The 23,318-nt window shown below is 43.2% G+C and overlaps 1 protein-coding gene across 3 annotated transcripts; it reads left to right on the forward strand.

Moving 5' to 3' along the window:
• Positions 1-1,320: 1,320 nt before the first annotated feature.
• Positions 1,321-22,713, forward strand: LOC119216533 (desmoplakin-B-like). Of its 3 annotated transcripts, XM_062563412.1 has the most exons (25): positions 1,321-1,973; positions 2,127-2,253; positions 4,255-4,342; positions 5,043-5,164; positions 5,250-5,403; positions 6,084-6,209; positions 6,573-6,632; positions 6,728-6,895; positions 7,166-7,270; positions 7,372-7,467; positions 8,015-8,140; positions 8,412-8,564; positions 8,921-9,075; positions 9,168-9,294; positions 9,475-9,661; positions 10,203-10,612; positions 10,731-10,909; positions 11,225-11,363; positions 11,638-11,831; positions 12,172-12,334; positions 12,428-12,511; positions 12,587-12,694; positions 12,879-12,977; positions 13,417-15,210; positions 15,945-22,713. In XM_062563412.1, exons 1-25 carry the CDS (start codon positions 1,445-1,447, stop codon positions 22,197-22,199), a joined length of 11,748 nt encoding a protein of 3,915 aa, XP_062419396.1. In that variant the 5' UTR covers positions 1,321-1,444; the 3' UTR covers positions 22,200-22,713. The 3 variants fall into 3 exon arrangements, with proteins under 3 accessions (XP_062419396.1, XP_037325364.2, XP_037325365.2); XM_037469467.2 differs by having other exon boundaries at positions 1,321-2,253; XM_037469468.2 differs by having other exon boundaries at positions 1,322-2,253; positions 13,417-13,881.
• The last annotated feature ends 605 nt before the right edge of the window (positions 22,714-23,318 follow it).

Here is a 23,318-nt window from a genome sequence, read left to right on the forward strand (position 1 = left end):
TCATAAGTTTATCCTTTTACTTTATTAATTTTGGACCAATCGGGAGACTAGAAAACTCATCCAACGTTGCTGTCATTTTTTTCTAATGAGTTCCACCCATTGAGGCAGGTGTTAATTTACAGAGTGCTAATATTTTAGCAGCAGAGGCAGAATGACAGTAAGATTTGGTGGTTGTTTCTTGTATAAAGTTTGGTGCATCTGGTCACATGTCTTCATCACATGACACTGCAGCACTTTACCTTAAGGCTCTTTGGCCTTTACAGCAAAAACACGATGAGCTGGGTTTGTTAGTTAGTCAACGTTTATTCAACACAACTTTCAAAGTTGGCCGCTCCTCCCCTGCTCACCGAGGGCCACGGTGCTTGTTGGGCGGGTGAAAGCCGACTCCCATTTCGGAGCGAGCTTTTTCCACCTGGTGTGTCACCTTGTTATATATTGTATATAGCGTTGTATTTGCCAGTGTTGACATCTCCCTTTTTAAGCTGCGCTTACAGTCTGGCACCTAATTACTAAATTGGATTGAGATTGACACTCAGAAAAGTCCACAGAGAAATTAGAAAATGCAGGCAGGTCTAAATATACATATAAAGATGCACACTTCTACTAAATAAGAGCATAGAGTTGATACTTTTTTTTGAGAAGAAACACTCATTGTGTGTTAATAAGATATTGCAGAAGGTTTTTCAACATATCAAAACGTAAAAGCAAACATAAATGGCCTACAAATGGATGTTAGACAAAAAAAAATATTTTATTTATTTATTCTATTTTTTTTAATGATCAATGCATTTATTTGATCTTTACTTGCAAGTAAAGTTTTGCAGGGCACTCACACATTTTTTTATATTATTGTAGGTTTATATTATTGTTTGGGCACAATGCATTACCGTATGCATCTTCATACCTCCATGACCCCACCCTAATCACGTTAATGTGAACGCCATTTTAAATCTTCAACTTAAAACCAATTGACCTCAAACAGACTTTTGAAGCAGTCAGGACCAGAATATATGTCCTTACCTCTTTAAATATCTTAACTTTTTTTTTGTCCTCACTGTCCAAAAAAAGTAATATAAAAGAAACTCCTCCACAGTACTGGTAGAATAATGAAACATTTTCTAAATCTGATATATTTTATATATCTTAACATTTCAAAAGCAGCTTTGTTGTGAAACTCACTTTGGCCCCTACAAGATCTCTCAGCTCAAACATGCTATTCGCCTCCAGCTGAGTTTGAAGGGGAGGTGTTTAGGGCTCGGCACGTTAGGGAGTGACAAAGAGGAGTGGTCACCAGCCTGCAAAGCCTTTCCTCCCTGCCCGCTGCTCCCCAGCTGCAGTCTGACTGAGGGATCGGGTCTGACGGGTCGACAGAGAGACTGCCTCCCTGCTCGGTTCCCCTTGGTGGATTCCACGCAGGCGCTTCGGCTGCCGTTTCAGTGGCAGAATGAGCATGTACGGGTCCCAAAAGGCCCTGAACATGGGCCCCGGGGTCGGGTCCAAAGGCAACTTGACTGCCACGGGGATGCAGTATTACTCGCAAGGTGATCTCGTGCACGCAGGCGGTAATGGGTACGATCCCTACCTTGAGGAGTACAACACCTTCAACTTTTCAAAGTCCTCTGGAGGCGGAATGGCGAGCGGAATGCTGAGCGGCACGGGAGGCGGAATGATGAGCGGTACGAGAGGCAGAATGGCGAGCAGCAAGGGAGGCGGAACGATGAGCGGCACGGGAGGCGGAATGATGAGCGGTACGGGAGGCAGAATGGCGACCAGCATGGGAGGCGGAACGATGAGCGGTACGGGAGGCGGAATGATGAGCGGTACGGGAGGCAGAATGGCGACCAGCATGGGAGGCGGAACGATGAGCGGTACGGGAGGCGGAACGATGAGCGGTACGGGAGGAAGAATGGTGACCAGCATGGGAGGCGGAACGATGAGCGGCATGGGAGGCGGAACGATGAGCGGCATGGGAGGCGGAACGATGAGCGGCATGGGAGGCGGAACGATGAGCGGCATGGGAGGCGGAACGATGAGCGGCATGGGAGGCGGAGAATCAGGCAGAATGATGAGTACAGCGGGCGGAATGATGAGCGTAACGGGAGGCGGAATGGCGAGCGGCATGGGAGGCGGAGAATCAGGCAGAATGATGAGTACAGCGGGCGGAATGATGAGCGTAACGGGAGGCGGAATGGCGAGCGGCATGGGAGGCGGAGAATCCGGCGGCATGATGAGCCAGAAAGTAGGCGGAATGAGGTATGACTTCATTTTATGGTTTACTTTACAACTATTTAATCCGCGCACACTGTTTCTGTGAACCCGGGGCCCTCTCTGCAGGGAGCCGCTGTTAACTGTAAATTATTGATCATGGCACACTTTTCAATCCCAGTATTCATTTCGGCCTTGCACAACCTGTGTAGACGTATGGAAGCCCACTTCCGCCACAAACAAAGAAGGGTTAAATAGTCGAAATTATAACTTAAAACGATATTATAAGATAAAAAATTATAAAATTATAAAATTATGACTAAAGAAATAAGAAAGTCGAAATGATGACTTAAGAAAGTCGAAATTATGATTTAAAATATGCGCATGCGCAAGCTCCTTCGTTTTTTGGTAGATTGACTTTCCAAACCCTATTGGCGACTTTTTGTCAAAAGCGACTAGCGACGAATACAGCGATCTGGTTTAATTGGAGACTTTTGTGGTGTCTGACGTGAAAGCGCGTGTTGTTTTACAGTTACTGTCCTCAGAGAGTCTCACAGAAACCTTGAGGCTTGCAGCAGTCAGGCTGCAGTCATGTCACGTCCAGACTGACAGTCACGCGCGCATGCGCAAAGCCGCCGCTGATTCTGCAGCGTCTTTCCTCGTTGACCGGTTCCATAAAGAGAGAACTCTCATCAGGACTTTTCAATCGTTACTAATCATGAGAACAACTGAATTACCACCCGGGCGGTATTTTATCTCCCAATAAGTTTGATTTAGCTCGGACTCGGAAGTACCTAAAAGCGGATCACTGTACTTCAGACGTCTCTGTCCCTCCCTGTTGGTGGACTGAGTGGGTGCAAGTGTCCGTGCAACGTTTACACTTCGGTAAAGTTGGCAAGATATTTACAGATTCAGACTTGAGTCTTAAGTCACAATTTCGACTTTTTAAGCCGTTATTTTCGACTTTCTAACCCTTATTTTTTGTGGCGGAAATGGGCTTCCATAGTGGTGTTGCCGAGGGTTATGGTACGCCTATACTTGGGTTAATAAAAAAACAACAACACGGCTCCGGTTCTGCGCCACGCCGGCCGCAACTTTATTACCCGTCTTTTTTGCTTCACCCCCTTGAACCCTTCCTCTACTTCCTCTCCTCCTTCACAATAAAAGAACTTACACCGGAACAGGAGTGCAATAATAGCTTACAGTGGTAACAAAACGAGGCAACACTTTTAACTGCAGATTATTTATAATGAGCAGAGAGGCTCATTGCAGAGGAAATGTCTTCCCTTGTTTGATTTACAGTTCACTTTGAACTTTTTAGTTCCCTCCACTGCAACAGCTTGAGTCAGTTTGCATGCAGGGGAAATATGCCAGTGTGGTACTTTCAAAAGGCTACCTGTCGGACAAGATCCACAATGAAACTCATATTGTGGATTTTCTAATATTTGAATAGTCTTCTGAATAGAAAATTATTGTCATTGGAGTTTTTCAAAGATAAACTAACGATTAGAACAAGACCAATAAATTGAATGGGCTGATATATATATATTAACGGTTGGCCTAAGAAAATAAGTGTGAAAGTTCATTGACGTTTATTGATTCTAGTTCTTTTTGTTTTTCTGAACGTGTGTGTGAGTTTCAGGTATGATTTGTATTAATATAATTAATTAATTAAATCAATAACATATTGTTATTGCACCGTATATTGGCTGAAGTAACAAGAAGTTGTGAAATGCCATACACCTAACTAAAAGGGTGACCTATATTATTAAAGGTCCTTATTACATTTTGGTTCATGTCATGCTTATGCTGAAAGAGACACAAAGATTCAGTGCTTTCATTAACTACTGCATATGATGATGAATTGTTTCATGAACGGTTCCCAGTACACAACAAATTTACATGACAAATCACTCTGAGGAAACTTCTCAACTGGTTGCAAGGTCGCGAACAAGTGGAGCGCTGGCCAAACCTGTGATAGATAATGCCTTGTATTATGGTCATAGTAGTATCCTGGTGGTACTGAGTTTCCTCTGCTGCTCCCTGCAGTGCCTCGAGTTCCATCCACCAGAAATCCATGATCCTGCAGAGCCAGTGCCAGGAATACCTGATGCAAGCCGAATACGCCCTACAGTCTGTGAGTCCTGCTTTTTTGTTTTGTAACGCTATTTATTCCCCCCCCCATCACTAGAAGTTTGAAAAGCCTGTCTCAATGTTCTATACTTTCTTTCAAAAGAAAATGGTTGTGTTGCAGCTTCCCTTCTGTGAAAGAAAGAAACAATTACAGGAATGTACTCTTGTAAATTGAGTGTCATTTGAATATTTATCTGTTGGCTTGTAAAGCAAAAACCCCTAGAGCCAAATAGTGTCAACTTTACACATACACACTACTCAGCTCTTTGCGGATTTTCAAAACATATTGTTGTGTGCTTTGACGAAGTGGTTGTGTAATATCTCTTATTTGAACAATATTTACTCAGAGTTTTCCCATGGAGTTTTCTCCTTGAATTTGATATTTCTCTCATGTCCACAAAGTTGACGTCAAGCAAAAGTACTGCATTTGTCAAATAAAGCAAAGACAAAAAGTGTTTGGCTCATTTTTATTAAGAAATAAGAAAATAATAAGAAAACACTGTTGGATACTTATAGACCCTAAATACATTTGAAAAACACCTTTTGGTCCTAGATCGGTTCGAAAATACAAAAACAAAACATTTTAGACATTTCAACATAGAAAGACACGTCACATAGTTAACTGAGTGGATGCATAGGCGGCCTTTGTCTTTCTGCCGAGTCATTTTGTACACCACCGTGAGTGCTTTGTTCATACGTTGCAGGGCAGCAACATGGGAGACGTAGAGCGCTACATGATGATGGCCAAAGAGATCATTGAGCAGCTGAAGAACTGCGCGGTGGACTTGAGGAAACTGGGACAACCCAACGACAACGTAGTCAGGACGTAAGGAAGACTTCTCCCTTTTCTTCTCGTGATTCCTTTTTATCTGTAGCTGAAATTATTCATTATTATTCATCCTACTCCTTAGTGTGGAGATGTGCAACGACCAGCTGAAAGGGGTCCACAGGGCCATGACCGGCTCCATGCCGAGGAGGAGGAGGAGCAACAGAGGGAGCTCCGGAGCCTGGGAGGAGCCTGGAAGGAGCTTCCAAGATGCCATGGCCTGGATTGCACAGCAAAAGGTGCACAGACACACACACACACACACATATGCACTCACACAACTGCAAGTAAGTGTAGAATCACTGCTGACGCTAAGAACTAAATTCATCCTGAACATGATTATTTGGCCATATACGTTTGTAATTCACCAATGACTGACTGAATGAGTGTTGTATTTTTTAGATACTGCTTAAAAATAGCTGTTGTCAATCCTAATGCTTTTTCAAGTTCATCCATACTCAAAAGCTAGATTTTAAATGTGGTGTCACTGACAGATCTCATTAAACCTGAGTGCCTGCTTTGAGTTGTCAGATATACTGGACGAGGTGTTCATGCTCCTGGAAATGATGTATAGACCTCAGAACTATTCCTTCACGGGGAATTTAAAGAAAAACATGCAAATCATGTTGTAGGTCTAAAAATCTGGGAGTGGCCTATTGAAGAAGGTTTTGTGTTGTCAACAACTCCAAGGCTATTTTGGTGGTGAAGCTGAGGAATGAATTAAATGAAAAATCTAACTTGTTTCTCTGCCACCACCTGCTGGTGGCATTCAGTGCACATCTAAGACACGTATCTGGACTGGAAGAAGGATTTCTGAGGATTTTGCTGTCTGCCAAAGAGTGAACTTAAAGGGTTTCAGGCTTTCAGTCACATCGTTTTTTTCAATGCTTACAAAATAGCATTTTTTTTTTCATTTCAGCGTCTGATTGAAACTTCTTCTTGGGGGGAAGATGCTGCCACCATCGACCAGCAGCTCATCAGCCACCAGAACTTTCACAGCTCCATCCAGAGGAGCGGCGAGGTGGACCGAGCCCAAGATGACCTGGTGGGTTCACTCTGCACTTTCACCATTGCTGCTGGGATGAAAAATGCCAATTCATTATTCAATGAATCGCACTTGCGATTATCTATTTTAGAGAAAAACACTTAAGTGGGCAGTGGTTGATGTAGTATTGGCACCTCAGTGGTTTACTGTTTAGTATAAACAGGCAAAAAACCCCGATTGAAGTCCAAGTCATCCTTACTAGTCTCTAGTATGAGTTCCAGGATCGTCCATATCCAATGGGGCACCTCAGTAGCATCTTTTTATGAGATCCCCCTGACCAACAAACGCTCCCATGCTTCAAACTCCACAGGCTGTTTTTAGGTCTGTGTCTTTCAATAATTGAGGTTGATTATCTTCCACCAGAATAAGAAAGGAGACAAGGGCAATCTTCACGCTCTGGACCAGGAATGGGACAGTCTGCAGGTGAAAGACAATCCTCTCTAGCTACTCACCTCTTGTGTTGTGTATATTTCAGGTGAATTTGTTTTATTTAAACGTACTATCTTCTCCCTTGCTAGAAAATGTCGTTTGGACGGACCGAGCAGCTGCAGGACCTTAAGCGGATCATCCAGGATATGTCCAAGGAGATCATGTGGGTGAACGACAGGGAGGAGGAGGAGCTGATGTTTGACTGGGGAGACAAGAACATCGACCAGTACATCCCCCGCAAGCAGGAGAGCTACTCGGTAAGCAAAGCAATTCCAACGTTCAGAAGTCCCATTGGAAAAATGGGCAAATTGGTTTCATTTTGATGCCTTGAGTCATTTTTTAAAGCTTTTTTCTAGTTACTTAAAGTTCTTGGCAATCCTGTGCGTGTAAAATACACGGACGCCTTTCTATGAGGTTAATCTCCATCTCATAGAGGAGCAATCATCAATGATAAAGCTCAGTCAGTCATCGACTGAATCCCGAGGATTTCTGTCCCTGTGATTACTGAACCTCGTGTTACGTAACAGAAACTGATGAGTGCCCTGGAGGAAAAAGAGAAGGACCTGAATAAGCTGAAAACCAGAGTGGATACCCTCCTGAAGAACAACCACCCAGCTTCAGACAAGATCGAGGTGTGGACCGATCCCTCCTTCATCTGACAGCGTTTACATGCAGTTATAAGTGGAGGAGGATAATGTTTATGGTTTTTGTTTTCTTTGGCCGTGTCTATCAGGCTTACAGGGACACTCTCCAGACGCAGTGGAGTTGGCTCCTTCAAATCACCAAGTGCATTGATGTCCATCTGAAGGAGAACGCAGCTTACAATCAGGTAACATAAAAAAACAGTTAAAATGTATATTAACAATTGATGGAATTACTATGTGTGAAGTATAGTGTGTTATTGTAACTATTGTGGTGATGTGGTTTTATTTTAACGCCAGTAACTTTACTGTTTCCGTTCAGTCTCATCAGTGTTGTTTTTGGCAAATAAGCTCTGATAAATTCACTGTACATAATCTGCCCAGCAACAAATGACAAAGTAAGCCAGTAGCTTGTCAACAAAACACTTATTTATTTTCATGGAATGAAAAGGACAATGTGATAAACTGCAATGCATGCTCAGCCTTAACTCTCACATAACAACTTCAAACATAGAGGTTTCTATTGATGCAAATGGAACTTCTCATTTACTCATTAATTTACCACACATGATTGTTAAAAGAGTGTCCTGTACCATTAGATTTACATTCAGCTTTGATTCCCATGAGGTTTAATGTATTTTGTGAAAATGCTGTTTGTTTTAACAGACCTTATTTCAAAATGACACTGTAGAAACCCCATAATGTATCTCTAACAATGTCTTCTCTGTATCTCAGTTCTTCAAAGAGGCCAATGAGACGTACAGCGGTCTGCAGAAGGATCATGAGCTGATCCGTAATAACTTTCTCTGTGACAAGGACACTTCACTGGAGAACCTAATGGAGCTCCTCAAGGGACTCGAGGTACAACAGATTATTTTAAAAGGAATGTCTCCTGTAATGTCACAATATCTGTAGATGGTCCAAACTCACCACTCACTATCAGTTTGGTCTAAGTAAGTTTTTTCATTTGGCAATTGTCTTCTTCTTCTAATCACTTCAAGTTTGAACCTTTCTACATTATATGTTAATATGTAAAAAATGATTTTTTTTAAATTAGCAACAAAACAGCAGGAGTTTGTAATCATTATTATCATTGATCTACATGTTCACCATTGTTATTGATTATATGCAGAAAGAGAAGGAGAGGATTATGGAAAACAAGAGGCAGGTCCAGCGTCTGGTCAACAAGTCGAGGACCATTGTGAGACTGAAACCCAGAAACCCCGGCGATAAGAGCAGCAGCCCCATCATTGTCAAAGCCCTGTGTGACTTCAAACAAGACCAGGTCGGTTGTCCAAGGATCACATCACATATACTTACCCGCTGGTAATAAAATCCTATTGGTGTGCCCAGTGCCAGGGTGGCTTCCAAATAAATCAAGCCAATCCTTCCCTTGTGCCAAGCAGCCAAGGATACCGATCACAGAAAACAATATATTTTAGTTCATTTGCTGATATGGGTTCACACATTGGGAGGCTAGCGAGACTGAACAAACCAAAGTAGATGCCATAATCACTCATATGTGGAGTCATCATCATCGTCCATTTGTGCCAAGCATTCTAAGCCGTGTCGTGTGAAGCCAGAATTGATTCGTTCTTTAAATGATTTGTTGATGATATGCATTTTTATTGGAATCCACAGAAAGTGATTTGTAAGGAAAATGAAGCCATCCTAAAGGACAACAGTCAACGCAGTAAGTGGGACGTCACGGGTCCCGGAGGACTTGATATGTTGGTGCCCTCTGTGTGCCTGATCGTACCTCCCCCCAACCCACACGGCATCAGTCTAGCCAACAAGTAAGTTGCAAACGTGTCTTGTGTTGCTGAGAAAGAAGACACCATGTTGTTGTGACCATAAGATTGAAAGGTTGTCCCTGTGTTTTCCAAAGGAACGAGCAGTACTTCGATGCCATCCTGTCAATCTGGAATCAGCTGTACATCAACGTTAAGAGTCTCATCGCCTGGCAGTACTGCCTCATGGACATCAGAAAAATCAACTCCCTCACCGTGTCCATGGTAAGGGATTAGCGAGCCCTCTGAAGTCGGCCTTTGTTTTTTTTCCAGCTATCCATCAGAACACAAGAACACAAGCATTATCGCAGCAGTGCGTGGATTGAAGTCCATTTACGGGTTTTTTGGTTCCTGGTGTTGGTTCGATTCAAGTAAAACTTTGTGTTTGTTTCTATTTGTGTTCAGCTGTCCCAAATGCGGCCTGAAGAATACCGTCAACTTATCAAGAGTCTGGAGACTCGCTATGAGGAGTTCATACTGAGCAGCTACAACTCCCAGATGTTTGCTGACGACGATAAGAGAAGCATTGAGAACCAGTTCAATGGAGCTCAATGCCATTATGAACAGCTGCTGGTGCAGCTGCCTAAATACAGTCAGTATTACCACACATTTAAATCTCTCACACCAATTTAGATTTGGATTTACAGTTGATGATGTGGAATTTTATTGTTGTGATAAAGAGATTATTCACTGAACACGAATCGGAGCAGTAAGAACTGTGAACTGTGTTCTTGTGAATATAATACATTTCTGGTCTAGAATTCTAATTTAGTGTGCATGGTTTAGGACTTTATCACTGAAATAGAAATGTTGAGGTCAGCGCATAGATGATACAGAATTACCATCATTTCTTTAGTGACCTTTATCATCAATGTTGCCTAATTTCTACTTCCATATTGTTGTCTCTGCACCTGTATCAAATATTTGAGGAAAAAAAAAAAGAAATTGCTTATTCTTAAGAAAGTCGTTTGAAAATCCCCTAATATGTGTGATGTGTTTTTAAAGCATTAGAATACACTCACATAATCTGGAATCAGTCCTCTAATAAAATGATTAAGTGTGTGTAAGATTCCAATTGTATCACCAGAGAATTATCTTCACCTTCAACTACGTATCTTGTTTCTCCCTTACAGGACATCAGGGACAAATAGAGATACAGCAAGCAGAGCAGCAAGCAGCTGAGGCAAGAAGGCTTGAAGAGGAAGCCAGGATGCGCGAAGAGGTCAGGAGGCGTGAAGAAGAAGCAAGGAGGCTCAAAGAAGAGACCAGGAAGCTCGAACAAGAAAAACCAGTTAGAAAAGTGAGGAAAAAAGAAGTGAAGGAGGTATTCAAAGCGGGAAAGGTGACCCAATGTACTGCCTCGTCCACCTCCACCTCCACCTCCACCTCCACCTCCACCTCCTCCTCCTCCCGCAGCTTAACTGAGCTGCATGCGCTCAGACTCAGGCTGGATGGCGCCGAGGACACACTGAGTCAGCACGTTCACGTCTGCCTCGGCGACGACGGGATGCACGACTGTGGCCTCAAGATCTCTCAGCTAGAGGTAGACACAAAAACCTGTAAATACAAAAAAAGACAAGCATGCATTATTTAAAAAAAACTGATCTTATTTTAAATATGCATTTAGTGAAATAAGTGGACCCGTGTGTGTTTCCCTGCAGACGGTGCAGCGTGATGTCCAATCCATGCATGCAGAGTACCTGCGTCTGAAGCAGCGAATCTTGACGGAGCTGGAGGGCATGAATGATTCTGATAAAGCCCAGTTCCTCCGCAGTGAGATTGGAGTCATTGACCAAAGACTGGGCAGTCTAGAGAGCAGCTCCTCTGCTTACCTGCAGCGGTAAGCGGGCGCACGTCAACTGTTGCCTTTTAGCTTTGATTAATTAAGAGGTCTTTTTGACTTCATGTCCTCAAGCAAGAAAACAAGAACAACCCGAGATGAAATAATATACACACAAGATCTCAACTAAGAAGATCATAGCTCCAAACTGTGTTCTAGCAAAGATGTTCGTATGTAAGTTAGTGCATTAAAATGACCTCGTTTTCTCACAAAACAACAGGGTGACATATGTAAATAATAAACTAGACTTATGGATCTCACACATTATTCAAAAAAAGAATATGTACCCAATCATCATTCCTTCCTCCCTATCAGGCTGCAGGCTCTGAGGGACTTGCTTGAGAGTGTGGCGCAAGCTGAAGACATAGTGAAAGTTCATGAGGCCAGACTGACAGAGAAAGAGACCACTTCTCTGTCGCACAGTGAAGTGGAGGATTACATGTCGACCCTAAAGGTATTTCAGAGGATACACTTTTACAGGTTTATTTTGGTGCTAGAATTTCTGCAGTTGTCTGAAATTAAACTTTTTAAATGTATTGCATTGGAGAAAATGAGCAACGCTTGGAACAACTGTATGTGAGTGCTCGGCCATCAGTTTGAATTAGTAAAGTTGATGTGAAAAAGCCTAAGAGTCCCCCGATGTATCCCCCGATTCTTCTAAAGCAATTTGACAACTTGTCAGGAACGTCACATTCAACTAGAGTCTCCTGTGTCTTGTTGATGTGCAGAATGTTAAAGCAGAGCTGGATGAAAAGGAAGGTGTCCTGTCCTCCATGGAGGCGGACTTGGCCAAGGCCAGCCACTGGAACAGCCAGGTGGGCGGGCCCTTCCAAAGGTGTGACATGATGCTATCCAAATACACCGAGCATGTGAACCTGCTGTCAGACCGCTGGAGAAGAATCCACGGGCAGATTGACACGAGGTATGTCTCCCTATTGTTCTAAAATGTATCCATGTTAAACCTAACCCAACAGTTGACTATTGCACCAACAAGATTCTGACTAACGGTCAGCCAGTTGATCCCTCCGATTGCATTTTGTGCTCTGGCCACTTGTGATGGCCATTTTTACCAATCAGTTGATTTATTGAACGATCCGAAGATTTATTTATTATGAAAATAATGTTTTTTTTTAACAGCCCTTAATACAGCTTCTCTGTGTCTCACATTAACCCTAACCCTAACCCTAATCAATAGTTTCTTCTGTAAAAGGTGCTGAAGGTTTTATTAATATACTATTATGCTTCTTCCCCTTTCTTACCAGAGTCCATGATTTGCAGTTGTATAACCCTCAGTTGCAGCGCTACAAGCAGACCAGCAGCTCCCTTATTGAATGGATTGATGCCACAAAGAAGAAACAAGACGCCCTGCAGGCCACCAAGATAGAGAGCATCCCAGCACTGACAGATCATATCAACAACCAGAAGGTTTCCTGTTCACCCTTCCATTGCTATCGATTCATTTGCTTATGTCCATGTGTTTTCAAATCAACTGAAATTTTTTATTATTGTCTTCTCAAGGCCCTGAACTCAGAAATCAAAGCGAGGAGGGAGACAGTGGAGAGCGTGCTGAAGGACAATGAGCTGTGTGCGAATGCTATCAAGGTAAAGAGGCCTATGTATAAACTGCCTTCAAACTCATTAAAGTCCTTTATTGATGTATTGTCATTTGTTTTACAGGACTATGAAACGGACCTGGTCTCTTACAGCTCCGGTTTAGAGACTTTGCTCAACATCCCCATCAAACGGACAATGCTAAAGTCACCGTCGATGGATCTCAATTTTGAAGTAATAAAACCAGATTGGAACAGTTGTCTTATTTAAACACTGAAGCTTCTTTTAACACTTGTGTCTGAAAATGTTTTCCTGTTTATTCTTGTATCTTGTATGTTAGAATCAATTACATTTTTATGAATCTGTAAAGTTCAGTGACTTGTTATTTAAATTGATCTGTGGCTTGTCTTTGTTTCAGGCCACACAGCTACAAACCCGTTACATGGAGTTGCTCACTCATTCTGATGACTACTACAAATTCCTGGGAGAGCTGCTCAAAAACATGGAGGAACTCAAGGTAATAATGTTGTGTTTTGTAGTTCTTTGAATATTTATGCTTGCTATGTATTCTTTCACATTCTTGTTATTTCTGTATTTCTAAAATTGCTTTGAAAAAAAATTGCTTTAGGTTTTTATTAAATGTTTTTATGTGAATGAAATACACATTTCTTAGTGGAATAACTGGAAAATGATTTCTAACAGTATATCAGCCTTGGTGATACTAGGTCAGTGTTTTATTTAAAGGTTGTTGCACTGTCCCCAAAGGGCCAAAACACCAATAATGCAGGGTTAAGAAGCAATGTATATTCTGTTTTTATGAATCAGTTAAACACATTTTAATGAATCATCCAAATTCACTGTGTTAGACCGTTTTCTGTAATAAGCAATGGGAAATATGCTTGATTACATTTTTCAAAAGTACAACTGCATTTATCTTTGCTTCATCTTGCTTTCAGATTCGTAACACCAGGATTGACCTGTTAGAGGAACAACTTCGGCTGTCTAGGGAGGCAATGCAAGACCGCAACATCCAGAACAAATGTCTGGAAGAAACTGTTTCCAGTTACCGGGTGGAGTTGTCCAGCTCACAGAACAAGCTGCTGCAGAACAATGTCACCAAGGACAATCTTGACTCCACTCAGAGAAGGCTGGCAGACCTCAATGAGGAGGTGACAAATCTCAACTACTTGCTTGAAGAAGAAAAGACGAAGAGGAGGCTGGCAGAGGATCGCTGCACTACGCAGCAGGATGCATACGAGGTCAGGCTGAGGAAGAGGCAGGAGGAGCTGGAGACAGTCAGCTGGTCCAGGACCGAGCTGGAGAAGAGTGGGGCAAATAAGGACTATGAGATTGAAAAGCTGAGGCAGCAGCTGGCTGGGGGGGCAGCGAGGATCAAGGAGCTACAGACGGAGATGTCTAAGGTAAGGAGCCAATTCAGTACGGAGATAAATAACTTAAAGCTCAGCTATGAATCCCAGATCCACACCAGCCGCACAGATATCCAGAGGCTGGCCGCCCAGAGGGAGGATGATACCGCTGATCTCCAGCTGCAGAAGGACAGGTTGGAGGCAGAGAGAAGAAATATAGAGGACGAGCTCAGGAGGCTCAGGATGTCTCTGAGCATGGCTGAAGAACATAGGATGAGGGCAGAGGAAGAAGCTCACAGCCAGCGGGCTGTCATCACAGAGGAAGGGCGCAGGAGGAGAGAACTGGAGAGTCAGGTGGAGGGGCTGTTGAGGCAGATAGACGAGGAAAGAAGCCAATATACAGAGGAGCTGGCTCAAGTCATGAAGAGCCTGCAGGACACAAGTGAGGAGCTGGCCTACACTGCACATAGTCTGGAGGAGGAGACCCGCAGGAGGAGAACTGTAGAGGAAGGGCAAAGTGTGCTTGAACAGACCTTGGCACAGCTGCAGGTGAAGCTAGCTAGTTCGTCAATGATTGTCACCCAGCTGGGGGAGTGCGAGGAGGAGCTTCAAAAGATGCGTTTGGAGCTGGAGAGGGAGAGCAGAGAGCGAAGCCGAGCAGAACAAAACATGAGCAGGTTACAGGGACGCATGAAGGACCTTCAGGCTGTGAGAGATGGGCTTGAGAGCCAAGTGGAAAATCTGAGAAAGGCTAACCAAGAGGAAGTGTCCAGAAGAAGGGAGATAGAAACAGAGCTGGAAAACAACACCATGGCCATGACAGACCACATCAGCACCATTACCACGCTACACCAGAGCCAAGAACGGACCACCGCGTTAGAAAAGAGAGGGGAGGAAGAGCGTCTTAGGTTACAGGAGGAGTTGGAGAGAAGCTTGAGACAAAGCAAGACCTCTGCAGAGCAGATAACCCAGCTGAGCGCCGAGCTGAAGGCCCTGCAGCAACAACACCTCCAGGAGCAGGCCAGAGGCAAAGAGGCAAACCTCAGGAATGAAAGCCTGTACAGAACTATAGAGGAGAAGAGTAAATCACTGAATGAGAACTCTGTTGAGCTTCAAAGGCTAAAGGAAATGACTGAAACCCAGACCAAAGAGAGGCTGAGGCTGGAGGCAGAACTAAGGACCACACAACATGATAAAGAGGAGCTCTTGAGATCACAACAGGGATGTGACAATGAGCTCTCCTCCCAGATCTCTAGTCTGCAACTGCAGCTGCAAGCCAGTGAGCGCAGTAATGTAGATTACCATAACCTGGTGTCAGAGCTTTCATCGGAGAGGAAGAAACTCACGCTGGAAACTGAGAAAATACAAAAGCAGGCCACCGAGGTACATGGCAGTTTGGCAATAAGTCCTGGACTACTCTTGTTTCCAAATCAAACTCCTAATTTGGATCAAGTAGCTATTAGTGTCTTTAGCCAAACTTCTGCCTGCATGCCGGAATACCTCTAGATCCCCAATAGATGCCTGTCACTTAGAACCTCTGATTCACACACATATCACTGTATGTGTTCAAATAAACTTGCATGTTAATCACTTGCATGCAAATATGACCTGACATAAGATTTGCAGTCTGCATGCTTTTTTGCCTTCCGGTCATTCCCAGATTGATCAAAATCATTAATTACATAATTTCCACTGATGTTTGATTCTGTTTGACATATTATTGTTGCATCTTTATGTAAAATATACAAAGAAATGTTACAGTATTGGAAGCCTAGTGATTTTAAATTGGTATTGATATACTGGCATGTGTTTTTGCAGTTTCTTAGATAGTAACTATTCCAATATTGGAATATATGTGCTTCTAGAAGAATCTTATGTTTGCTGTTCTTCATAGTATGTAAGATTACCATTAAGGTTAACTAGCACTAGTATACATGTAGGTGCAGTTCATTTGGATAACAGAATGATGATTCTTTCATTTATATCCAAATCTATTTTATCCTATCATCCTTGATTGTCTGCTTGTATACTGTGATGTAAATTTAAGAGATGCACATATCACGTTTTTTCTGACTAACCTTTTGTCTCTCTGCTTTTATCATTCTTTTTTTCTGCAGACAACAGCCTCGATGCTATCCATTCAGTCCCAGTATAGCGTAATTGTGAATGAGAGAGATGCTCTTTTGCTGAAACTGCAATTGTTGGAAAAGGACAGTGATCGCTACCAAAGGCTAGAAGAGGAACTCAGTCGCATGAAAATGTCACACGACTCTGAGCTTCATAATAGGCAGCGTCTGCAGGAGGAGAACGAGAGGGTTAAGAGGGATTTTGTCTACTGGAAGGACCAGTATAATAGTACGCAGGGCCTGATAAGGGAACATGACACAGAAAAGGAAAGTCTGGAGAGGGAAAATAACTCCTTGAAAAGTGAGATGGAGAAGCTGATGAGGGAACACAGGGAGATTGGTGATTCATATAAAATAAAGCTATCAGCAATGGAGAAGAAACAAGAAGTAGCTGTCAGTAAAAGGGAGCCTCCAACCTTGGATGCCTCCACTCTGTTTTTTGACGGAGTCCGTAAGCCAGTCACAGCAAACCAGTTGCTTGAGTGTGGTGTTTTGGACAAAACAACAGTCAACCAGCTTGTGAAGGGGCAAAAGACCGTTCCTGATGTGTCTATTGATAAAAAGGTCAGTCTCAAAGGTACCGGCCCTATAGCTGGGGTGGTAATTGAGGGTCTTAAAGGTACGGGGTCTGTTACAGGACCTACATACAAAATGAATTTCACAGAAGCAAAGAAAGAGAATCTGCTACCTCGAGATAGCATTGCCCTGCTATTGGATGCTCAGGCTGCCACAGGCCACATAATTGACGCCAGGACTAATCGAAAGATGACAGTTGAAGAGGCATGTGATCAAGGTGTGGTTGATGAAAGCGACAGACAGAGGTTAATAGCAGCAGAAGCTGCAGCTGTAGGATATCGGGATCCTGGCACAAGCAAACCCCTTTCAGTGTTTCAGGCCATGAAGAAAGGGCTGATTGACAAGAACACAACACTGCGTCTGCTACAAGCCCAAGAGTCTGTTGGGGGCATTTTAGATCCTGTACTCAGTGTGTTCCTTCCCCAAGACACAGCTATTGAGCGTAACCTAATTAATGAAGACCTATGTAGTGCTTTGAACCAGAGACCTGAGCTTTATCTAGACCCAGAAAGTGAGGATGGTGCATCCTATCTCTCAATGAAGAGGAGATGTAAGGTAGAGTTACACACAGGCCTTCTGCTTCTCCCGGTCTTTGAGAAGTTAAAGCCCTCCAAACTTGTCTTTGATGGTGTTAGAAAACCTGTCACAGCCGAGCAGCTGCTTAATTGCGGCGTCCTGGACAAGCCAACATTTATAGATCTAGAAAAGGGAAAGAAAAATGTCTCAGAAGTCTCTGCTGACAAAAACCTTAGTCTGAAGGGGACAGGGCCTATTGCTGGGGTTGTAGTAGGGAGTCAAGGCAAAATGTCTTTTTCAGAAGCCAAGAAAAAGTTGCTCATCCCTGAAGATAGTGCAAATTTGCTACTGGAAGCCCAGGCTGCCACAGGTCACATCATTGATCCCAGAAACAATCAAAAGTTGACTGTAGAAGAGGCATGCGCCAGAGGATTGGTTGACATTAGGGACAGGGACAGATTATTGGGGGCTGAAGCTGCTGCTGTGGGATACAAGGATGGTATTTCCGGCAAGCCTCTCTCAGTGTTTGACGCTATGACAAAGGGACTAATTGACAAGAAGACTGGACTACGCCTGCTGCAGGCCCAGGAGTCGGTGGGGGGTATTCTTGATCCCAATCTCAGTGTGTTCCTTCCAAAAGATACAGCGATAAAGCACAACCTTTTGGATGAGAACCTCCGCCAGGCTCTAAATCAGAGTCCTGAGTGTTATCTGGATCCAGAGACTGTGTGTGATGTCAGTTATGAAGCATTGAAAAAAAGATGCAAGAGAGAGCCCCACACAGGTCTGCTTCTTTTGCCAATTACTGAGAAGCTAGACCCTTCTACATTGGTCTTTGATGGTGTTCGTAAGAAAGTAACAGCAAAGCAGTTGCTTGACTGTGGAATTCTGGATGAACCAACATTTAACCAACTGCTGAAGGGAGAGAAATCTGTACCAGAGGTGTCCATGGATAAGAAGGTATTTCTGAAGGGTACAGGAACCATTGCTGGTGTGGCAGTTGGACCTTTAGGGAAAATGTCTTTATCAGATGCCAAGAAACAGATGCTCATGCCCCCAGAAAGTGCAGATTTGCTATTGGACGCTCAGGCTGCTACAGGACACATCATTGACCCCACAACCAATCAGAAGCTGACAGTAGAGGAAGCATGTGCAAGAAGAGTGGTGGACAATCGGGATCGAGATAGACTTTTGGCAGCAGAAGCCGCTGCTGTGGGATACCGGGATCCTAGCACGGCTAACCCTCTCCCAGTGTTTGAGGCAATGAAGAAGGGATTGATTGACAGGAAGACTGGGCTACGCCTGCTGCAGGCCCAGGAATCTGCTGGAGGCATACTTGATCCTAATCTCAGCGTGTTCCTCCCCAAAGAGGCAGCTATCAAACGTAATCTTTTGGATGACGACCTTTATCGAGCTCTAAACAAGAGTCCTGAGTGTTATATTGACCCAGACACTGAGCGTGATACCAGCTATGGCACTTTAAAGAAGAGAAGCAAAACAGAGTCTCACACAGGCCTGATACTTCTACCAATAATAGAGAGAAAAGACGCTTCCAAACTAATGTTTGATGGAATCCGTAAGCCAGTCTCAGCACAGCAGTTGTTTGAATGTGGAGTCCTTGACAAGTTAACATATGACCAACTAGTTAAAGGGGAGAAAACCATTCTAACAGTTTCTATGGAAAAGACAGTCTTTCTTAAAGGGACTGGAGCCATTGGCGGGGTGTTAGCTGGACGTGAAGGAAAAATGTCTTTTTCAGAAGCTAAAAAACTGTTTCTCCTGCCTGAGGATAGTGCTTATTTGCTACTTGAAGCCCAGGCTGCAACAGGCTACATTATTGACCCTAAAACTAACCAGAAGCTGACAGTAGAGGAGGCATGTGCCAGAGGGGTGGTTGACATTAGGGATCGAGACAGATTATTGACAGCCGAGGCTGCTGCTGTGGGCTTCAAGGACCCTAGCTCAGCCCAGCTTCTCTCAGTGTTTGAGGCAATGAAGAAGGGATTAATTGATAGTAAGACCGGGATACGCCTACTTCAGGCCCAGGAGTCTGTGGGAGGAATTATTGACCCTAATCTCAGCGTGTTTCTCCCCAAAGACATAGCTATCAAGCACAACCTATTAGATGAAAACCTCCGCCAAGCTCTGAAACAGAGCCCTACTTGTTATCTTGACCCAGAAACTGAGCGTAATGCCACCTATGGGGCTTTGCAGGAAAGATGCAAGACAGAGCCTCAAGCAAGCTTACAACTTTTGCCACTTTCTGAGAGGTTTGACCCTTCAAAACTAATTTTCGATGGTGTTCGTAAGACAGTCACAGCACAGCAATTGCTTGATTGTGGGGTCCTGGACAAACGAACATTTAACCAGCTATTGAAGGGAGAGAAAACTATCACAGAGGTGTCTGTGGATATGAAGATTTTCCTGATGGGGACAGGGTCAATTGCTGGTGTGGCAGCAGGACCTTCAGGGAAAATGTCTATTACAGAAGCCAAAACACAGAAAGTAATGTCATCTGACAGTGCTGACATGCTACTGGAAGCTCAGGCAGCTACTGGCTATATCATTGACCCCAAAACGAACCAAAAACTGACTGTAAAGGAAGCACGTGCCAGAGGAGTTGTGGATAAAGAAGAGGAATCAATGTTGTATGCTGCTGAAGCAGCTGCCATAGGTTACAAAGACCTAAATACTGGCAAGCTCCTGTCAGCGGGCCAGGCCATGAAAAAGGGATTAATTGACAAGGACACAGCTTTACGTCTACTTCAGGCTCAAGAGTCTGTAGGGGGTATTTTGGACCCTGCCCTTGGTATATTTCTACCCAAAGACATTGCTATGGATAGGGATCTCATAGATGTGGACTTATATCAGGGCCTGAATCAGTGTCCTCAGTGTTATCTTGACCCAGACACCCAACAAGCCACTACTTATGTTTATCTAAAGAAGAAATGCAAGGCAGATCCAAGAACAGGTCTTTTGCTTCTCCCTGAACCTAAAAAGCCACTAACTGTCCAGGGTCTCAGGGGCCAGGTGTCGGTCATTGATCTAGTTGATGCAAACCTTTTAAACCAATCGGATCTGGACCAACTAAGGGAGGGCAGACTGACAAAGCAGGACATTGAAAACCGCCTGCACTCCTACCTGAGAGGCTCCTCTTGCATAGCAGGAGTTTATGATAATGCCAGTGATAAGATGATGACAATCTATCAGGCCATGAAAAATGGACTGTTGCTTCCTGAGACCACTCTGAAACTGCTGGAGGCCCAGGCTGCCTCAGGTTTTATAGTTGATCCTGTCACCAACAATTACCTGAATGTTAGTGACGCTTACAATAAAAGACTGTTTGGGCCAGAGTTTAAAGACACTCTGCTATCTGCAGAGAGGGCTGTGACTGGCTACAGACTGCCTGGAACAAACAAGGTCATCTCCCTCTTTCAGGCCATACAGAGGGGAGGTTTGGTAGAGAGAGGTCATGGACTACATCTACTAGAGGCCCAGATTGCCAGTGGCGGTATAATTGATCCTGAATATAGCCACCGTATTGACGTAAACATAGCCTACAAGAGAGGTCACTTTGATAAGGAAATGAACAAGATTGTGACTGACGTTAATAACAAGGGTTTCTTGGATCCCAACACAGAGGAAAACCTAAGTTATCTGGAGCTTAAGAAACGCTGTATCACAGATAAGAAGACTGGCCTCATACTTCTGCCTATCACAGACAAGAAAGATCAAGAGTCGACTCAGAAGAACAGTCAGAGAAAGAGGAGAGTGATAATCGTAGACCCAGAGACTAATAAAGAGATGACAGTACGTGAAGCGTATGACAAGGGGTTTATTGACTACGATACCTTCCTGGAGCTGTCAGAGCAGGAGTGTGAATGGGAAGAGATCACTATCACTGCTCCAGATGGTTCCAAACAATTTGTTATCATTGACAGGAAGACTGACAGACGATATGATATTACAGAGTTGCTTGAAAAGCGAGTAATTGATCAATCCGATCTAGATAATTACAGATCTCGTACCATCACCCTTGCTGAATTTGCAGCTATCATCGGCAACAAGACCAAATCATTATCATCAGTATCGGCAATGACTTCAAGAACATCAGTATCCCCTGGGACATCTTTAGTAACATCATCATCAACTTTAAGAACGTCAGCAGCCTCAGTTCCATCGTCAATGACATCTTCATCATCATTAGTCCTGTCAAGACCTGTATCACCTACTTTAGCCAAGATGACAACAACAAGAACTACAACTGTCACAGAGCGAAGCGCTTCAAACATCCGTGTAGCTAGTGACTCACTCGATTCCCTACAGGGTATATCCAGCGTATGTATCAATCTTGCCTCTCCTGTGGAAATAGTGGGTGACCAGGTACCTGTAGGTGCCATCTTTGACACAGACACTATAGAGAAGATATCCATCAGTGAAGCTCTGAATCGTGGTCTGTTAGATTCCATTACGGCTCAAAGACTGCTGGAGGCTCAGGCCTGCACAGGGGGAATTATTGATCCCATAAGTGGCCATAGACATAGCATCCAAGAGGCGACACGCCTTGACATAATAACTTCTGACATGGCCTCAAAGCTTAAGCCTGCCCAGAAAGCCTTCTTTGGCTTTGAGGATGTGAAAACCAGGAAGAAGATGTCTGCTGCTCAAGCCGTTAAGGAGGGTTGGCTACCATATGAGGCTGGGCAGAGGTTCATGGAGTTCCAGTTTGTAACAGGAGGGCTTTATGATCCAGAAATAGGCTCTAGAAGAACTATGGACGAGGCTGTGAAATTGGGCTGGCTGGACGAGAGGGCACGTCAGAATCTCCAAGACATCAGACACCACAAAAAGAACCTAACTTGCCCCAAGAGCAAACTTAAGATATCATACAAGGACGCTCTTGATAATTGTCTGGTGGAGGAAAACAGTGGGTTGAAAATGCTCCAGGCATCATCTGTCTCTTCCAGAGGGATCAGCAGTCCCTATAATGTCTCCTCTGCCCCCGGATCAACCAGCGGCTCCAGGAGTGGCTCCAGGAGTGGCTCCAGACGAAGCTCCCGCAGGAGCAGTGTGGACCTAGGCTCCCCCCAATCATTAACTCTTCACCAAAGTCGCACCAGCCTCACTAACTTCTTTTCTAACTCCACTAGATAAATAAAGAACAATTTTTTTACATTCAGAAACTGTTTTTTTACAAATGAATCAGGATCTGTTAATTGTAGAGTTATGGTTGAGAAAAGAACTTATGTTGAACATGAGGAGAAAAAATGTAAAACATGATGTACTTCAAAGATAATGCTTTTCTGGCTTTTTTATATAGTTTAAGATTTTTGCTTTGGTGGTGCTATGGATAGTAGTATAATAATTGGTTCCCTTAAGTTGCCTTAGATTTCTTATAGACTTTATACACAATTGGAAATATATTTTTCAAAATGCTCCTTCTTTGCTATTTCTTTTTAAGCAGTTGCATTGGTAAAAAATGGTCTTGTGTTTACAATTATTTGTAATCTGAAATGCCTGCTTTGTGAGAGAAGGGATGTGGGGTTTGGTTATATGCCTTGGCTTGAGTATTATTTTTTTAAATGCTGTTGTTAACCATTGTTTGTTTGAACTGGTTTTGTAACAGTTCAATAATCAATAACGCAAAATAAAGATTTGGCCCTTTTCACATGTGGATCGATGACTGTTCATTGTTAGTTTTCATATACACTTTTGATAGTGTTTTTCCTGTGCCGATGTGAGGGTTTCGGGACAGAGGATGTTGCATGTGTACAGACTGTAAAGCCCTCTGAGGCAAATTTGTAATTTGCGATTTTGGGCTATACAAAATAAAAAAAAAATGAATTGATAGTTACCAGCTAGCTATCAGAATTATGTCGATCATGCAGTTGATTTTCACTGGACAAGGGCATGTGTAAGAGAAAAACAATTCTGATTTATATATTTTTAAAAACAAAGCACTGTACAGCTCTGTGTAGGGATGTGCAAAATACTGTGAAAAAACAAGCAAATGTTTGCTGTGTTCACTATAACCTACTGAGTCTGAGATAGATAAATATATGCTTTATTAATTTCCATGCGGAAATTTGTTTGTAATAGTAGCAATACAGTTAAGTAAATAATGAGAACTGCACTATATATATATATATGTACACAGTATATACAGTACAATAAAATGAAATAGCAGAGCAGATATTTTATAAAACTGTCAAATGTTATTGATAAGTATAAAACGTATCGTGCAATAGCCTAATCTTAAAAATAACAATGTTT

The sequence above is a fragment of the Pungitius pungitius genome, chromosome 7 (genome assembly GCF_949316345.1).
Source record: "Pungitius pungitius chromosome 7, fPunPun2.1, whole genome shotgun sequence".
NCBI classification, from domain to species: domain Eukaryota; kingdom Metazoa; phylum Chordata; class Actinopteri; order Perciformes; family Gasterosteidae; genus Pungitius; species Pungitius pungitius.

What these genes read in the sequence shown, in the direction of transcription:
- LOC119216533 (XM_037469467.2), top strand. Translation starts at nt 1,445, where the DNA reads ATGAGCATGTACGGGTCCCAAAAGGCCCTGAACATGGGCCCCGGGGTC. An exon ending in AGGAATGGGACAGTCTGCAG is followed by an intron (nt 6,633 to 6,727) that starts GTGAAAGACAAT and finishes CTCCCTTGCTAG; the next exon opens with AAAATGTCGTTTGGACGGAC. An exon ending in AGAACGCAGCTTACAATCAG is followed by an intron (nt 7,468 to 8,014) that starts GTAACATAAAAA and finishes TCTGTATCTCAG; the next exon opens with TTCTTCAAAGAGGCCAATGA.